The 15,693-nt window shown below is 43.2% G+C and overlaps 1 protein-coding gene across 1 annotated transcript in view; it reads right to left on the bottom strand.

Annotated features, from left to right (window-relative positions):
• The window catches only part of LOC115111338 (transient receptor potential cation channel subfamily V member 4-like), a 36,657-nt gene extending 21,114 nt beyond the window's left edge, over positions 1 to 15,543 (bottom strand). Inside the window, exons 1-2 of the mRNA XM_029637277.2 lie at positions 15,219 to 15,543; positions 591 to 1,066 (exon numbers count right to left, since the gene is read on the bottom strand). Of these exons, the coding sequence (XP_029493137.1) occupies positions 591 to 1,024 (434 nt within the window). The 5' untranslated portion in view covers positions 1,025 to 1,066; positions 15,219 to 15,543. The remainder of the gene's footprint in view (positions 1 to 590; positions 1,067 to 15,218) is intronic.
• Positions 15,544 to 15,693: the final 150 nt, after the last annotated feature.

Below are 15,693 nucleotides of genomic sequence, written 5' to 3' on the forward strand. Positions count from 1 at the left end.
CCTTGAGACAATTGAAACATGGATTGAGACAAATGATTTAAGTGCCTTTGAACAGGGTATGGTAGTAGGTGCCAGGCGCACCGGTTTGTGTCAAGAACTGCAACGCTGCTAAGTTTCCCGTGTGTATCAGGAATGTTCCACGACCCAAAGGTCAACCAGCCAACTTGACACAATAGTGAGATGCATTGGATTCAATAAGAGCCAGCATCCCTGTGGAACACTTTCGACACATTGTATAGTCCATGCCCCGACGAATTGAGGCTGTTCTGAGGAGAAAACGTTGGGGTGCAACTATTAGGAAAGTGTCCTTAATGTTTTGTACACTCAGTGTATAGTTAGGTGAAAGACATTTGCATGAGGAACAACCTTGCCTGACGCCTGAAGACTCCCTGAGCTGATATATAGGCGTTAAGCTCAAGGGGCTAACACAATTTTGTGGTGTGCAGGAGACCCGGGTTCGAACCCAGTAGGTTACATCTGTACCCCGGAATTGATCTACTATGCTTCTCCTAACTCTACATGTTGTTTAACAATCTATGCCTGCATGAGCTCATGAACCCCTGTGGCCACCATTACAAGTACCTCCTCACCCTCGTAGGAGCTTCTTCCTGCCTTGCTTCTTGTTGTTGGTGTGACTGTAGGTACCATAGTCAAAGAGTGAGTCCATGGGGGCTTTCTTGGGGCCAGTCACCACGGGTGACTCATAGATGGTAGACTCCAGCAAGTCCATGGGGTTGGAGATGCCCTTCTTAAAGGCACCGTGGAACTTCATGCGGAGGTTCTGTCGGCCGTCCCCTGGCTGCAGCTGGCCTGGTCGGGCTAGATTCTGAGCAGGGTCCTGGGGCAGGTCCGGAGTTGACTGGGAGCCCTCCTCACTCTCAAACAGGTTGGCCAGTGCCGATAGATCAGAGTAGGTACTACTGGCATCAGGCTGTCCCTCTCCAATTCCACCTCCTCCCGTCTCTGAGCCCGAGGACAGAGCAACCTTGGTCACAGCCAAGGAAGGCGTGCCCTTCTCCGTCATGGCGACGTGATACCTTCTCAGTAGAGTGGCAGCGGAGCAGCCCTAAAACACATCACAGTAAAACATGCAGGTTAAAACTCCACCCAGGTCATAGGTCAAAGACATGGGAGAGAAACAGTGATCCAAATGTATCCCTTGCATTTGGTCTCACTCAACTGTGAATGACCTGGGTTGTGAACATTCGGGCACGTTAGCTGAATTTGTTTGCCGCAGAAAACAAGAAGGTCCAGTTAGTCCCTCCCTGTTTCAGTCTGTTTTTTTCCATCTGGTTCTTCATGAACACAACCCTGAACAACTATCACTAATTACTCTAAAACAGTCACTTGAATAAAATAAGTCTTTGACCACAGCTGAGATAAGAGACTGAGAAAATGTATGTCTAAAAGTGACTCTCCTGTGTGTAGCCCTAATCCTGAAGTAACCAGGGCTATGTCCGAAATGACACACTATTCCCTTTATAGTGCACTACAGGGATTATACCCCAAGGGCCCTGGTCAAGCGCTATGCACTGCAGCCCAGGTGTGTGTTGGTAGAGCTCTTGCATCCTACTCATCTTGTGGGCAACATTGATGGCACAGGAAGTACACCAGTCAGCCATTTGCAGCCACTGGCAGCCTGGGAACATAATCTGTAAATACTGAGCACTGTATTGCCTGACACTTCCTGGCCCAAAGCTCATGTGAAGGAAGTGGTACTGGAATTTTCAATTTGGGGTTGAAGAACAGAGTGGGATGATTCTGAATTTCCAACCAGTTTACTGACCAGACAGAGAACAGCTTACTGACCAGACAGAGGACAGCTTACTGACCAGACAGAGAACAGTTTACTGACCAGACAGAGAATAGCTTACTGACCAGACAGAGAACAGTTTACTGACCAGAAAAAAACAGCTTACTGGCCAAACAGAGAACAGCTTACTGACGAAACAGAGAACAGCTTATTGACCAGACAAAGAACAGCTTACTGGCCAAACAGAGAACAGCTTACTGACCAAACAGAGAACAGCTTACTGGCCAAACAGAGAACAGCTTACTGACCAGACAAAGAACAGCTTACTGGCCAAACAGAGAACATCTTATTGACCAGACAAAGAACAGCTCACTGGCCAAACAGAGAACAGCTTACTGACCAGACAAAGAACAGCTTACTGGCCAAACAGAGAACAGCTTATTGACCAGACAGAGAACAGCTTACTGACCAGACAAAGAACAGCTTACTGGCCAAACAGAGAACAGCTTATTGACCAGACAGAGAACAGCTTACTGACCAGACAAAGAACAGCTTACTGACCAGACAGAGAACACGACAGAGGACCACTGCAAAGACACTATTGTCATGACAGAGTATTTTCTCCAATGACATAATATGAAAATATAAAACAATGACATTCTTCAGCCATTATCAATATATTTGGCAAAACTCTTCATCACAGTGTAATGCAAGAACCTTTTTTTTATTTGAAATAATTATATTTTAAACCATTATCATTATAGGCTTATACATAAACAACTGTTTTGAAGTACCTTATGCAAGTAACCCATTACTCCTTTCCAGTAATGTTATGTAATATAACTATTCCTCTTTGTTGCAGACGATAATAAAAACAGTTGTGTTCATTAGGCACCAACGGAAAGAAAGAAAACTGACTGAAACAGGGAGGGACTACCTGGACTGGTCCAATAAGAAACATTTTTAAAATGTTGAAATGTTTTAATGAACATGGCCCAGATTATTTTCCAAATGGGGGGAAAAAAAAATCACCACCTGACAAAGTCTGAATGGCTACACCCCAAAGAGTGCATTTTCTACTCTGCATTTTCTACCACAAGGAGATGGTAGAAAGAGAAAGCTGGTGAAGACCTCTTAAATGAAGGGAATAGCCATGTGTGTTCTCTTGGGGTCCTGGGATCTATTCAGATGGACACTTAACCCGTCCGTACCTCATTCATCCCTTATGTCGCACTGTGGTACTGTATTCTTTTTCAGGGGGAACTAGAAGTGACCCTGGAGCATGTAGGGGTCCTGTGTGAGCTAAAAACAAAATCTGTGTTAGACCAAAAACTAGCAGAGAGGGCAACTGGCAGTAATACAGACTGGCAGGAAAGCATGACAGGGCCCACTGATGAAAGAGAAAGGTGTGACAGCGAGTAGAGGTTTTGGTTCTCCATTTGCCACTATGGGTGAAATGTGACTTGAGGTTGGTCTTCTGGTTACCAACTATTGCTGTGGACAAAACACGTTTTATCCTGTGGGGGAATCATTGGAAACCCAAGTTAAGGTCTCTAGCCAAAATCAACCACACAGCTACAGGTCTTGAAATTCCTAGAGGGAGCATGTCTTCTGTATCAGGCATTTACTATGACACGTCACTTTTCTTTTCAGACACATGTACCTGTGCAGGCATGCCCACACATATATATATACACAGGCCCAATGTTCCCTCTAAGCTGTGGCCCTGAGACTGCCGCACAGCTCCTCTGGGGCTGCCACACAGAAATATCAGCCCAACCGGTCGATGGCGATCAACTGGTCGATCTCCAAGCTATTCCTAGTGGGTCGCTAAACATTTCTGTAAAATAAACAGCAAAGATAAAGTTATGAGTTCCTATTTTTTTATATTTGTCTCGGGTTGTTGACGGAATGTGCACCCGATTCAGCTGCCCTGCGCGCCAGGTAGGCAAACTGTTGACATTTTAAACCATTTCATGTTTCTGAAGGTACAAACTCTGCCTTGCCGGTGGGCCCAGAGAGCAAATCAAAAGCACCATAAGTCTAACGCTGTCCAATCGTATATCTCAGATGACTGTGTCTGCAGTAACATAGCAGGCATATAAGGAAGCTACAGAAAAGTTGATAATGTGAGATTTCAAAACGTTTAAAACCATGTCTTGAGAGAGACTGTCAATGTATACAGTAAAGAGACACTATTTTTTATAAGTGAGTTCATGTTTAAGTTCTTACTCAGCACTGTCAACACTTTGTATTCAACACTTGTATAAGCCATGAAATGGGAGTTCTTCCTATTTCCACTCAGCAGTAATCAACAAGTAGGAAAGTGTATTTATAGGCTTGCATATAAACCTGCATATTTAGCTAAAAGAAATCCAGGTTAGCAGGCAATATTAACCAGGTGAAATTGTGTCATTTCTCTTACGTTCATTACACGCAGAGTCAGGGTATATGCAACAGTTTGGGCAGCCTGGCTCATTGCGAACTAATTTGCCAGAATTTTACATAATTATGACATAACATTGAAGGTTGTGCAATGTAACAAGAATATTTAGACTTAGAGATGCCACCCGTTAGATAAAATACCGAACGGTTCCGTATTTCACTGAAATAATAAACGTTTTGTTTTCGAAATTATAGTTTCCGGATTCGACCATAGTAACGACCAAAGGCTCGTATTTCTGTGTGTTATTATGTTATAATTAAGTCTATGATTTGATAGAACAGTCTGACTGAGCTGGGCTTTCCCGCAGTACGTGAACGCCCTTTTTACGACAAACAGCCGTCATGCTAGAGCTGTGGTAGTTTACATTACGCACTGTAGTTTACGTTCGTTCTCTTCTACAAACTTTTCTCAAAACTGAAAAAGTAAAACATGGCTACTAAGAGTGGAAAAACTAGTCCAAGTACACACATTTGGATGAGATTATTGCAGAAATTGACCGGGAGAGTGACACAAAATGAATGGATGAGGACTCTGTGAGTGAGCACAGTTATGATTCCAGAGCTAAATAAATGTTTTCGAAGGAAAATATCCACTTTTAGATCAGTAAATAAAATATGTTTTTGCTTCTCATGCTAATGCAGCTGTTTAAATGACTGCATATTCATTTGAGATATTTTTCTTTGATTTCTATAAACAGTACCAGTCAGCAGTTTGGACACACCTACTCATTCCAGGGTTTTTCTTTATTTTTTACTTTTTCTACATTATAGAATAATATTGAATACATCAAAACTAGGAAAAACACATGGAATCATGTAGTAACCAAAAAGTGTTAAATAAATCAAAATATTTTATATTTGAGATTCTTCAACATAACCACCATTTGCCTTGAAAACAGCTTTGCGCATTCTTAGCATTCCCTCAACCAGCTTCATGAGGTACTCACCTGGAATGCATTTCAATTAACAGGTGTTAAAAGATCATTTGTGGAAGAACTTTGAAAGTTTCTTCAAGTGAAGTCTGTGATTTATTTAGAATTCAAGGCACACTTAACCAGTATGGCTTACACACTATTCTGGGACATCATTTGAGTTTCAACAGGACAATGACCCAACACACCTCCAGGCTATGTAAGGGCTATTTGACCAAGACAGAGAGTGATGAGTCAGCTCAGCTATCACCATTGAGACCGTGTCTGTGCCTCGACCTAGGTTGGGCAAAACTAAACATGGCGGTGTTCGCCTTAGCAATCTCACTAGGATAAAGACCACCTCCATTCCTGTCATTACTGAAAAAGATCATGATACCTCACATCTCAAAATAGGGCTACTTACTTCAAAGGCAATTATAGTCAATGAACTAATCACTGATCATAATCTTGATGTGATTGGCCTGATTGAAACATGGCTTAAGCCTGATGAATTTACTGTTTTAAATGAGGCCTCACCTCCTGGCTACACTAGTGACCATATCCCCCGTGCATCCCGCAAAGGCGGAGGTGTTGCTAACATTTACGACAGCAAATTTCAATTTACAAAAAAAAAAAAGACGTTTTCGTCTTTTGAGCTTCTAGTCATGAAATCTATGCAGCCTACTCAATCACTTTTTATAGCTACTGTTTACAGGCCTCCTGGGCCATATACAGCGTTTCTCACGGAGTTCCCTGAATTCCTATCGGACCTTGTAGTCATAGCAGATAATATTCTAATCTTTGGTGACTTTAATATTCACATGGAAAAGTCCACAGACCCACTCCAAAAGGCTTTCGGAGCCATCATCGACTCAGTGGGTTTTGTCCAACATGTCTCTGGACCCACTCACTGTCACAGTCATACGCTGGACCTAGTTTTGTCCCATGGAATAAATGTTGTGGATCTTAATGTTTTTCCTCATAATCCTGGACTATCGGACCACCATTTTATTACGTTTGCAATTGCAACAAATAATCTGCTCAGACCCCAACCAAGGAACATCAAAAGTCGTGCTATAAATTCACAGACAACACAAAGATTCCTTGATGCCCTTCCAGACTCCCTCTGCCTACCCAAGGAAGCCAGAGGAGAAAAATCAGTTAACCACCTAACTGAGGATCTCAATTTAACCTTGCGCAATACCCTAGATGCAGTTGCACCCCTAAAAACTAAAAAAAATTCTCATAAGAAACTAGCTCCCTGGTACACAGAAAATACCCGAGCTCTGAAGCAAGCTTCCAGAAAATTGGAACGGAAATGGCGCCACACCAAACTGGAAGTCTTCCGACTAGCTTGGAAGGACGGTACCGTGCAGTACCGAAGAGCCCTTACTGCTGCTCGATCATCCTATTTTTCTAACTTAATTGAGGAAAATAAGAACAATCCGAAATTCCTTTTTGATACTGTCGCAAAGCTAACTAAAAAGCAGCATTCCCCAAGAGAGGATGACTTTCACTTTAGCAGTGATAACCGAGGCTCTGCATCTGTCCTCGTGCTCCTAGACCTTAGTGCTGCTTTTGATACCATCGATCACCACGTTCTTTTGGAGAGATTGGAAACCCAAATTGGTCTACACGGACATGTTCTGGCCTGGTTTAGATCTTATCTGTCGGAAAGATATCAGTTTGTCTCTGTGAATGGTTTGTCCTCTGACAAATCAACTGTAAATTTCGGTGTTCCTCAAGGTTCCGTTTTAGGACCACTATTGTTTTCACTATATATTTTACCTCTTGGGGATGTTATTCGAAAACATAATGTAAACTTTCACTGCTATGCGGATGACACACAGCTGTACATTTCAATGAAACATGGTGAAGCCCCAAAATTGCCCTCGCTAGAAGCATGTGTTTCAGACATAAGGAAGTGGATGGCTGCAAACTTTCTACTATTAAACTCGGACAAAACAGAGATGCTTGTTCTAGGTCCCAAGAAACAAAGAGATCTTCTGTTGAATCTGACAATTAATCTTAATGGTTGTACAGTCGTCTCAAATAAAACTGTGAAGGACCTCGGCGTTACTCTGGACCCTGATCTCTCTTTTGAAGAACATATCAAGACCATTTCGAGGACAGCTTTTTTCCATCTACGTAACATTGCAAAAACCAGAAACTTTCTGTCCAAAAATGATGCAGAAAAATTAATCCATGCTTTTGTCACTTCTAGGTTAGACTACTGCAATGCTCTATTTTCCAGCTACCCGGATAAAGCACTAAATAAACTTCAGTTAGTGCTAAATACGGCTGCTAGAATCCTGACTAGAACCAAAAAATTTGATCATATTACTCCAGTGCTAGCCTCTCTACACTGGCTTCCTGTCAAAGCAAGGGCTGATTTCAAGGTTTTACTGCTAACCTACAAAGCATTACATGGGCTTGCTCCTACCTATCTCTCTGATTTGGTCCTGCCGTACATACCTACACGTACGCTACGGTCACAAGACGCAGGCCTCCTAATTGTCCCTAGAATTTCTAAGCAAACAGCTGGAGGCAGGGCTTTCTCCTATAGAGCTCCATTTTTATGGAACGGTCTGCCTACCCATGTCAGAGACGCAAACTCGGTCTCAACCTTTAAGTCTTTACTGAAGACTCATCTCTTCAGTGGGTCATATGATTGAGTGTAGTCTGGCCCAGGAGTGGGAAGGTGAACGGAAAGGCTCTGCAGCAACGAACCGCCCTTGCTGTCTCTGCCTGGCCGGTTCCCCTCTTTCCACTGGGATTCTCTGCCTCTAACCCTATTACAGGGGCTGAGTCACTGGCTTACTGGGGCTCTCTCATGCCGTCCCTGGAGGGGGTGCGTCACCTGAGTGGGTTGATTCACTGTTGTGGTCATCCTGTCTGGGTTGGCGCCCCCCTGGGTTGTGCCGTGGCTGGGATCTTTGTGGGCTATACTCAGCCTTGTCTCAGGATGGTAAGTTGGTGGTTGAAGATTTCCCTCTAGTGGTGTGGGGGCTGTGCTTTGGCAAAGTGGGTGGGGTTATATCCTGTTTGGCCCTGTCCGGGGGTGTCCTCGGATGGGGCCACAGTGTCTCCTGACCCCTCCTGTCTCAGCCTCCAGTATTTATGCTGCAGTAGTTTATGTGTCGGGGGACTGGGGTCAGTTTGTTATATCTGGAGTACTTCTCCTGTCCTATTCGGTGTCCTGTGTGAATCTAAGTGTGCGTTCTCTAATTCTCTCCTTCTCTCTTTCTTTCTCTCTCTCGGAGGACCTGAGTCCTAGGACCATGCCCCAGGACTACCTGACATGATGACTCCTTGCTGTCCCCAGTCCACCTGGCCATGCTGCTGTTCCAGTTTCAACTGACCTGAGCCCTAGGACCATGCCCCAGGACTACCTGACATGATGACTCCTTGCTGTCCCCAGTCAACCTGGCCATGCTGCTGCTCCAGTTTCAACTTCCACCTGACTGTGCTGCTGCTCCAGTTTAAACTGTTCTGCCTTATTATTATTTGACCATGCTGGCCATTTATGAACATTTGAACATCTTGGCCATGTTCTGTTATAATCTACACCCGGCACAGCCAGAAGAGGACTGGCCACCCCACATAGCCTGGTTCCTCTCTAGGTTTCTTCCTAGGTTTTGGCCTTTCTAGGGAGTTTTTCCTAGCCACCGTGCTTCTACACCTGCATTGCTTGCTGTTTGGGGTTTTAGGCTGGGTTTCTGTACAGCACTTTGAGATATCAGCTGATGTACGAAGGGCTATATAAATACATTTGATTTGATTTGATTTGATGGAGTGCTGCATCAGATGACCTGGCCTCCACAAACACCCGACCTCAACCTAAATGAGATGGTTTTGGAATGAGTTGGACCGCAGAGTGAAGGAAAAGCAGCCAACAAGTGCTCAGTATATGTGGGAACTCCTTCAAGACTGTTGGAAAAGCATTCCAAGAGAAGCTGGTTGAGAGAATACCAAGAGTGTGCAAAGCTGTCATCAAGGCAAGGGGGGCTACTTTGAAAAATATAAAATATATTTTGATTTGTTTAACATGATTCCATATGCGTTATTTCATAGTTTTGATGTCTTCACTATTATCCTACAATGCAGAAAATAGTAAAAATAAAGAAAAACCCTTGAATGAGTAGGTGTGTCCAAACTTTTGACTGGTACTGTATATGTATATATATGAAACGGCAGTCCACCATTACTAATACAATGTATTAGCATAGCCTATGTGTATGTTGGCTATGACATGATGTGGCTGGGGTTTTTGAGTGTCTTATTGCCTACTGGTCCACAAATTTCATTATAGTGATTGTGTTTGCCCGACTCTATATAATATATATGTTTATATATATAAACTCAGCAAAAAATGAAATGTCCTCTCACTGTCAACTGCATTTATTTTCAGCAAACTTAACATGGGTAAATACTTCTATGAACATAACAAGATTCAACAACAGAGACATAAACTGAACAAATTCCACAGACATGTGGGGGGGTCAAAATCAAAGTAATAGTCAGTATCTGGTGTGGCCACCAGCTGCATTAAGTACTACAGTGCATCTCTGCCCCATGGACTGTACCAGATTTGCCAGTTCTTGCTGTGAGATGTTACCCCACTCTTCCACCAAGGCATCTGCAAGATCCCAGACATTTCTGGGGGGAATGGCCCTAGCCCTCATCATCCGATCCAACAGGTCCCAGACATGCTCAATGGGACTGATATCCGGGCTCTTCGCTGGCCATGGCAGAACACTGACATTCCTGTCTTGCAGGAAATCAGGCACAGAACAAGCAGTATGGCTGGTGGCATTGTCATGCTGGAGGGTCAGGATGAGCCTGCCGGAAGGGTACCACGTGAGGGAGGAGGATATCTTCCCCGTAACACACAGCGTTGATATTGCCTGCAATGACAACAAGCTCAGTCTGATGATGCTGTGACACACCGCCCCAGACCATGACGGACCCTCCACCTCCAAATTGATCCCTCTCCAGAGGTCAGGCCTCGGTGTAACACTCATTCCTTCAACGATAAACGCGAATCCGACCATCACCCCTGTTGAGACAAAACCGCGACTCGTCAGTGAAAAGCACTTTTTGCCAGCCTTGTCTGGTCCAGTGACGGTGGGTTTGTGCCCATAGGCAATATTGCCGGAGATGTCTGGTGAGGACCTGCCTTACTACAGGCCTACAAGCCCTCAGTCCAGCCTCTCTCAGCCTATTGTGGACAGTCTGTGCACTGATGGAGGGATTGTGTGTTCCTGGTGTAACTCGGGTAGTTGTTGTTGCCGTCCTGTACCTGTCACACAGGTGTGATGTTCGGATGTACCAATCCTGTGCAAGTGTTGTTACACATGGTTTGCCACTGTGAGGACCATCAGCTGTCCATTCTGTCTCCCTGTAGCGCTGTCTTAGGTGTCTCACATTGCGGACATTGCAATTTATTGCCCTGGCCACATCTGCAGTCCTCATGCCTCCTTGCAGCATACCTAAGGCACGTTCACGCAAATGAACAGGGACCCTGGGCATCTTTCTTTTGGTGTTTTTCAGAGTCAGTAGAAAGGCCTCTTTCGTGTCCTAAGCTTTCATAACTGTGACCTTAATTGCCTACCGTCTGTAAGCTGTTAGTGTCTTAACGACCGTTCCACAGGTGCATGTTCATTAATTGTTTATGGTTCATTGAACAAGCATGGGAAATAGTGTTTTAACCCTTTACAATGAAGATCTTTTGAAGTTACAGTATTTGGATTTTTACGAATTATCTTTGAAAGACAGGGTCCTGAAAAAGGGACATTTCTTTTTTTGCTGAGTTTATATGTGTTGTGTATTTGATGTATTGATGCAGGGCTCATCCGTAAAAGTGCTGATGCAGTATTAATTTTAGGCAGAAATTGAGATGAAGGGTCCGATGTGCAAACACACACACACACACACACACACACACACACACACACACACACACACACACACACATCAATTTAATTGTACCTTTATTTAACTAGGAAAGTCAGTTAAGAACAAATTCTTATTTTCAATGACGGCCTGTTAACTGCCTGTTAACTGCCTGTCCTTGTCTAGGCATGTCTTTTAATAACAGTGTTATACAGGTAACTGCCAAAGTAAAGGAAACACCAATAAAGTGTCTTTGGCCTACTGGGGTGTTGGGCCACCACGAGACACCAGAACAGCTCCAATGCGCCTTGGCATAGATTCTACTGTCTGGATTCTAATGCCCCTCTTTTGGAGGGATGCGACACCATTCTTCTACCAGAAATTCCATAATTTAGAGTTTTGTTGATGGTGGTGGAAAACGCTGTCTCCGGCGCTGCTCCAGAATCTCTCATAATCATTCAATTGGGTTGAGATCTGTTGACAGAGATATATATACACACACACTTTAAACCCCCTATGCGCCTTTGAGACCCTCTTTCAAAGTCACTGAGATGTCTTCTAGCTATGGTAGCCAGAATAATGGGCAACTGGGCCTTTTTATACATGACCCTAAGCATGATGGGATGTTAATTGCTTAATTAACTCAGGAACCACACTTGTGTGGAAGCACCTGCTTTCAATATGCCCCAATTTACAGTACTCAAGTGTTACCTTTATTTTGGCCGTTTTCTGTACATCCTTGGTATAAACTACAAACAAACTGTCACATGTCCTTGGCAACAGAATTGTCTCTCTCTGACAGCACGTAGGGTTGACATGTAAACTAAGCAAAGCCAGACTCTTCCTCCGAGAGGAGCAACGCAAACAGAGAGACTGGGGTCCAGTCAGGGAAAACAGAGGAGTGCCTCCAGTCAACTCCAACACAGGATTATCAGGCTTCTCCACTCCAATGGACTTCTACTGTGGAGGCTAAAATGACAACAGGACGAAGAGAGGCTTTCGTTGATAAACTCTCTAAACAGAGGGGTGACAAATGAATGAGTCATCCACCCGGCATTTGAGACCATTCTCTGGAGTTCAGATGAAGAATGAGTCCGAAAACAGGCTAATACTATTGTGTTCACACCATCGGAGGCTGGTGTCACTTTAAATCAGAGGAGTGGTTCATTAATGCAATGGAACTGTATCAAACACATCATTCACACCGTTCCATTCCCACTATTACTATGAGCCATCCTCCCTTCACCAGCCTCCACTCGTTCATGCAAACCAATGTATTGGTAATAATAATGGTGAATGATTTGTGATGACATGTCAGCTGGGTCAGACTGAGGATAATTATCTCCCTAAAACCAAGTGACTTCCTTAATCCTCATGGACTTAGTGCAGTGGTTCCCAACCTTTTTCGGTTTCTGTACCACCAAGTACATTTTACTCTTTCAAGAGTACCTCTGAAGTACCCCCTCATGTGCATTTTACCAGTTAACCTATGGTCTAATGAGTCTTCTCAAGTACCCCATGTGGATAGACCATTTACCCCCAGGGGTCCTAAATCAAATCAATTTTGTTGGTCGCATACACATATTTAGCAGATGTTATTGCGGATGCAGCGAAATGCTTGCGTTTCCAGCTCTAACAATGTAGTAATATCTAATAATACACACAAATCTAAAAGCAAAAGAATGGAATTAAGAAATATATACATTTTAGGATGAGCAATACCGGAGTATATATATGTGGGATGTATAGACATTATGGACAGTATGTGAATAGAATATGCAGTATATCTGTAGAATAAGTAGGATAGAATAGTATATGTACAGAAATGGTTAAATAGGATGGCCTTGACCATAATACAGTATATAAGTTGGAAGTTCGCATACACTTAGGTTGGAGTGATTAAAACTTGTTTTTCAAAAACTCCACAACTATCTTGTGAACAAACTATAGTTTTAGCATGTCGGTTAGGACATCTACTTTGACACAAGTAATTTTTCCAACAATTGACCACAGACATATTATTTCACTTACAGTTGAAGTCGGAAGTTTACATACACCTTAGCCAAATACATTTAAACTCCGTTTGTCACAATTCCTGACATTTAATCCTCGTAAAAATTCCCTGTCTTAGGTGAGTTAGGATCAACACTTTATTTTAAGAATGTGAAATGTCAGAATAATAGTAGAGAGAATTATTTATTTCAGCTTTCATTTCTTTCATCACATTCCAAGTGCGTCAGAAGTTTACATCCACTCAATTAGTATTTGGTAGCGTTGCCTTTAAATTGTTTAACTTGGGTCAAACGTTTCAGGTAGCCTTCCACAAGCTTCCATCAATAAGTTGGGTGAATTTTGGCCCATTCCTCCTGACAGAGCTGGTGTAACTGAGTCAGGTTTGTAGGCCTCCTTGCTCTCACAGGCTTTTTCAGTTCTGCCCACACATTTTCTATAGGATTGAGGTCAGGGCTTTGTGATGGCCACTCCAATACCTTGACTTTGCCACAACTTTGGAAGTATGCTTGGGGTCATTGTCCATTTGGAAGATACATTTGTGACCAAGCTTTAACTTCCTGACTGATGTCTTGAGATGTTGCTTCAATATATCCACATAATTTCCCTGCCTCATGATGCCATCTATTTTGTGAAGTGCACCAGTCCCTCCTGCAGCAAAGCACCCCCACAACATGATGCTGCCACCCCGTGCTTCACGGTTGGGATGGTGTTCTTCAGGCTTGCAAGCCCCCCCCCCCCTTTTCCTCCAAACATAACGATAGTCATTATGTCATACATTTCATCAGACCAGAGGACATTTCTCCAAAAAGTATGATCTTTGTCAAACAATAGTCTGGCTTTTTTATGGCGGTTGTGGAGCAGTGGCTTCTTCCTTGCTGAGCGGCCTTTCAGGTTATGTCAATATAGGACTCGTTTTACTGTGGATATAGATATTTTTGTACCTGTTTCCTCCAGCATCTTCACAGGGTCCTTTGCTGTTGTCCTGGGATTGATTTGCACTTTTTGCACCAAAGTACGTTCATCTCTAGGAGACAGAACGCGTCTCCTCCCTGAGCGGTATGACGGCTGTGTGGTCCCATGGTGTTTATACTTGCGTACTATTGTTTTTACAGATGAACGTGGTACCTTCAGGTGTTTGGGATATTGCTCCCAAGGATGAACAAGACTTGTGGTGGTCTACAACTTTTCTTCTTAGGTCTTGGCTAATTTCTATTAATTTTCCCATGATGTCACTCGGGAGCCTTTTATAGGTAAAACAATATGTAAACATTATTAAAGTGATCAGTGTTCCATGTCTATGTACATGGGGCAGCAGCCTCTACGGTGCAGGGTTGAGTAACCAGGTGGTAGCCAGCTAGTGACAGTGACTAGGTTCAGAGCAGAGTACTGGGGAGAGGCCGGATAGTGATGGCCTTGAGTTATAAGCTGTTTTTCCATTCTCTCTGTCCCAGCTTTGATGCACCTGTACTGACCTCACCTTCTGGATGATAGAGGGGCGAACAGGCCATGGCTCAGGTGTTTTCCCATCCTAGTATCCCAGATTGGGAAACACTGATTTAGTGGATATGACCCAGACCACTGGGGAAGGCAAGGGTTCCGTCCAGGTGCAAATGGTTGCGGGAAAATGGGATTTAGCCAGTTCCACTGTTGTTTCAACAGCCTCCAACTCAACAATCGGTTTCACATTCCCATGGATGCATGTCTGACTGTCAGGTTTCATCATAACAATAGATTCATGAGCTGAGAAGATGTTCACAACCTCAATGTCTTAATGTTATTATTTGGCTTCTTTGCCTAACTTTAAACAGAAAAGTTCCAATATGAAGCAATTAAAAGATGGTGTGGCATATATTCCAGCAAGAGGGTAAATATTTGTATAAAATAAATTAGACTGAAAAATTGCACTGATTTCTTAAAAAATAATCTTTTGCTAATAGGCCTAACTCATAATTACATCTCACACTCAATATTGGCTATTAGAATCAATGAGAGATCACTAGTCTAGGGACTCAAACATACACCAACCCGACTATTATACGTACAATATGGTTTCTAGAAATGCCATTGCGAAGATAGGCACAATAGGATAAATATCTTCATAAAGTAAAATTACACTTTCAAAAAAACATTTTTTAACACAAAATACCTTACTCCCGGTTGAAAATAAGTGAACCCTAAATGAGATAACTTTTTATGCTTACCTTGTCCTATAATCAATGGACCTTTTGTGCAGTGTAGTTGTTCATTCTTAACAATAGGAAACGCTCAAAAAAGTTTATGGACAAAACATTTGGATCGACTGCCTCCCGACTTTAGTTGGCTACTTCTTTCTTCCAAGTATTTGGGAGAAAAGTGATCTGATTTCGCGTGTAGCCTAGTCCAATAATTATTCAGCCCCGCAAGCAGTATGCCCAGGTACACTACAGCAGCCTGGTACGCTTGTGTTTGGGTGGGGACTAACCGGACTAACCGGTACAGGGACTACTCTTAAAGTGGCACTCCAGTCTCCTTTTCACCTTATTTATAACCTTATTTACTTTAAAAAGGCACAACTCAATAGGTGACCGGGGGGCGCTTTTCTTTGTTCTCCTCTGTTGCTCCTTTATTGTTTCTGCAAACAATGCTGAAGAGAACAACGACCTAAACAGCAAGGGAGAGACCAATGACATCACATCA

This window comes from Oncorhynchus nerka, linkage group LG27 (genome assembly GCF_034236695.1).
Source record: "Oncorhynchus nerka isolate Pitt River linkage group LG27, Oner_Uvic_2.0, whole genome shotgun sequence".
NCBI lineage: Eukaryota > Metazoa > Chordata > Actinopteri > Salmoniformes > Salmonidae > Oncorhynchus > Oncorhynchus nerka.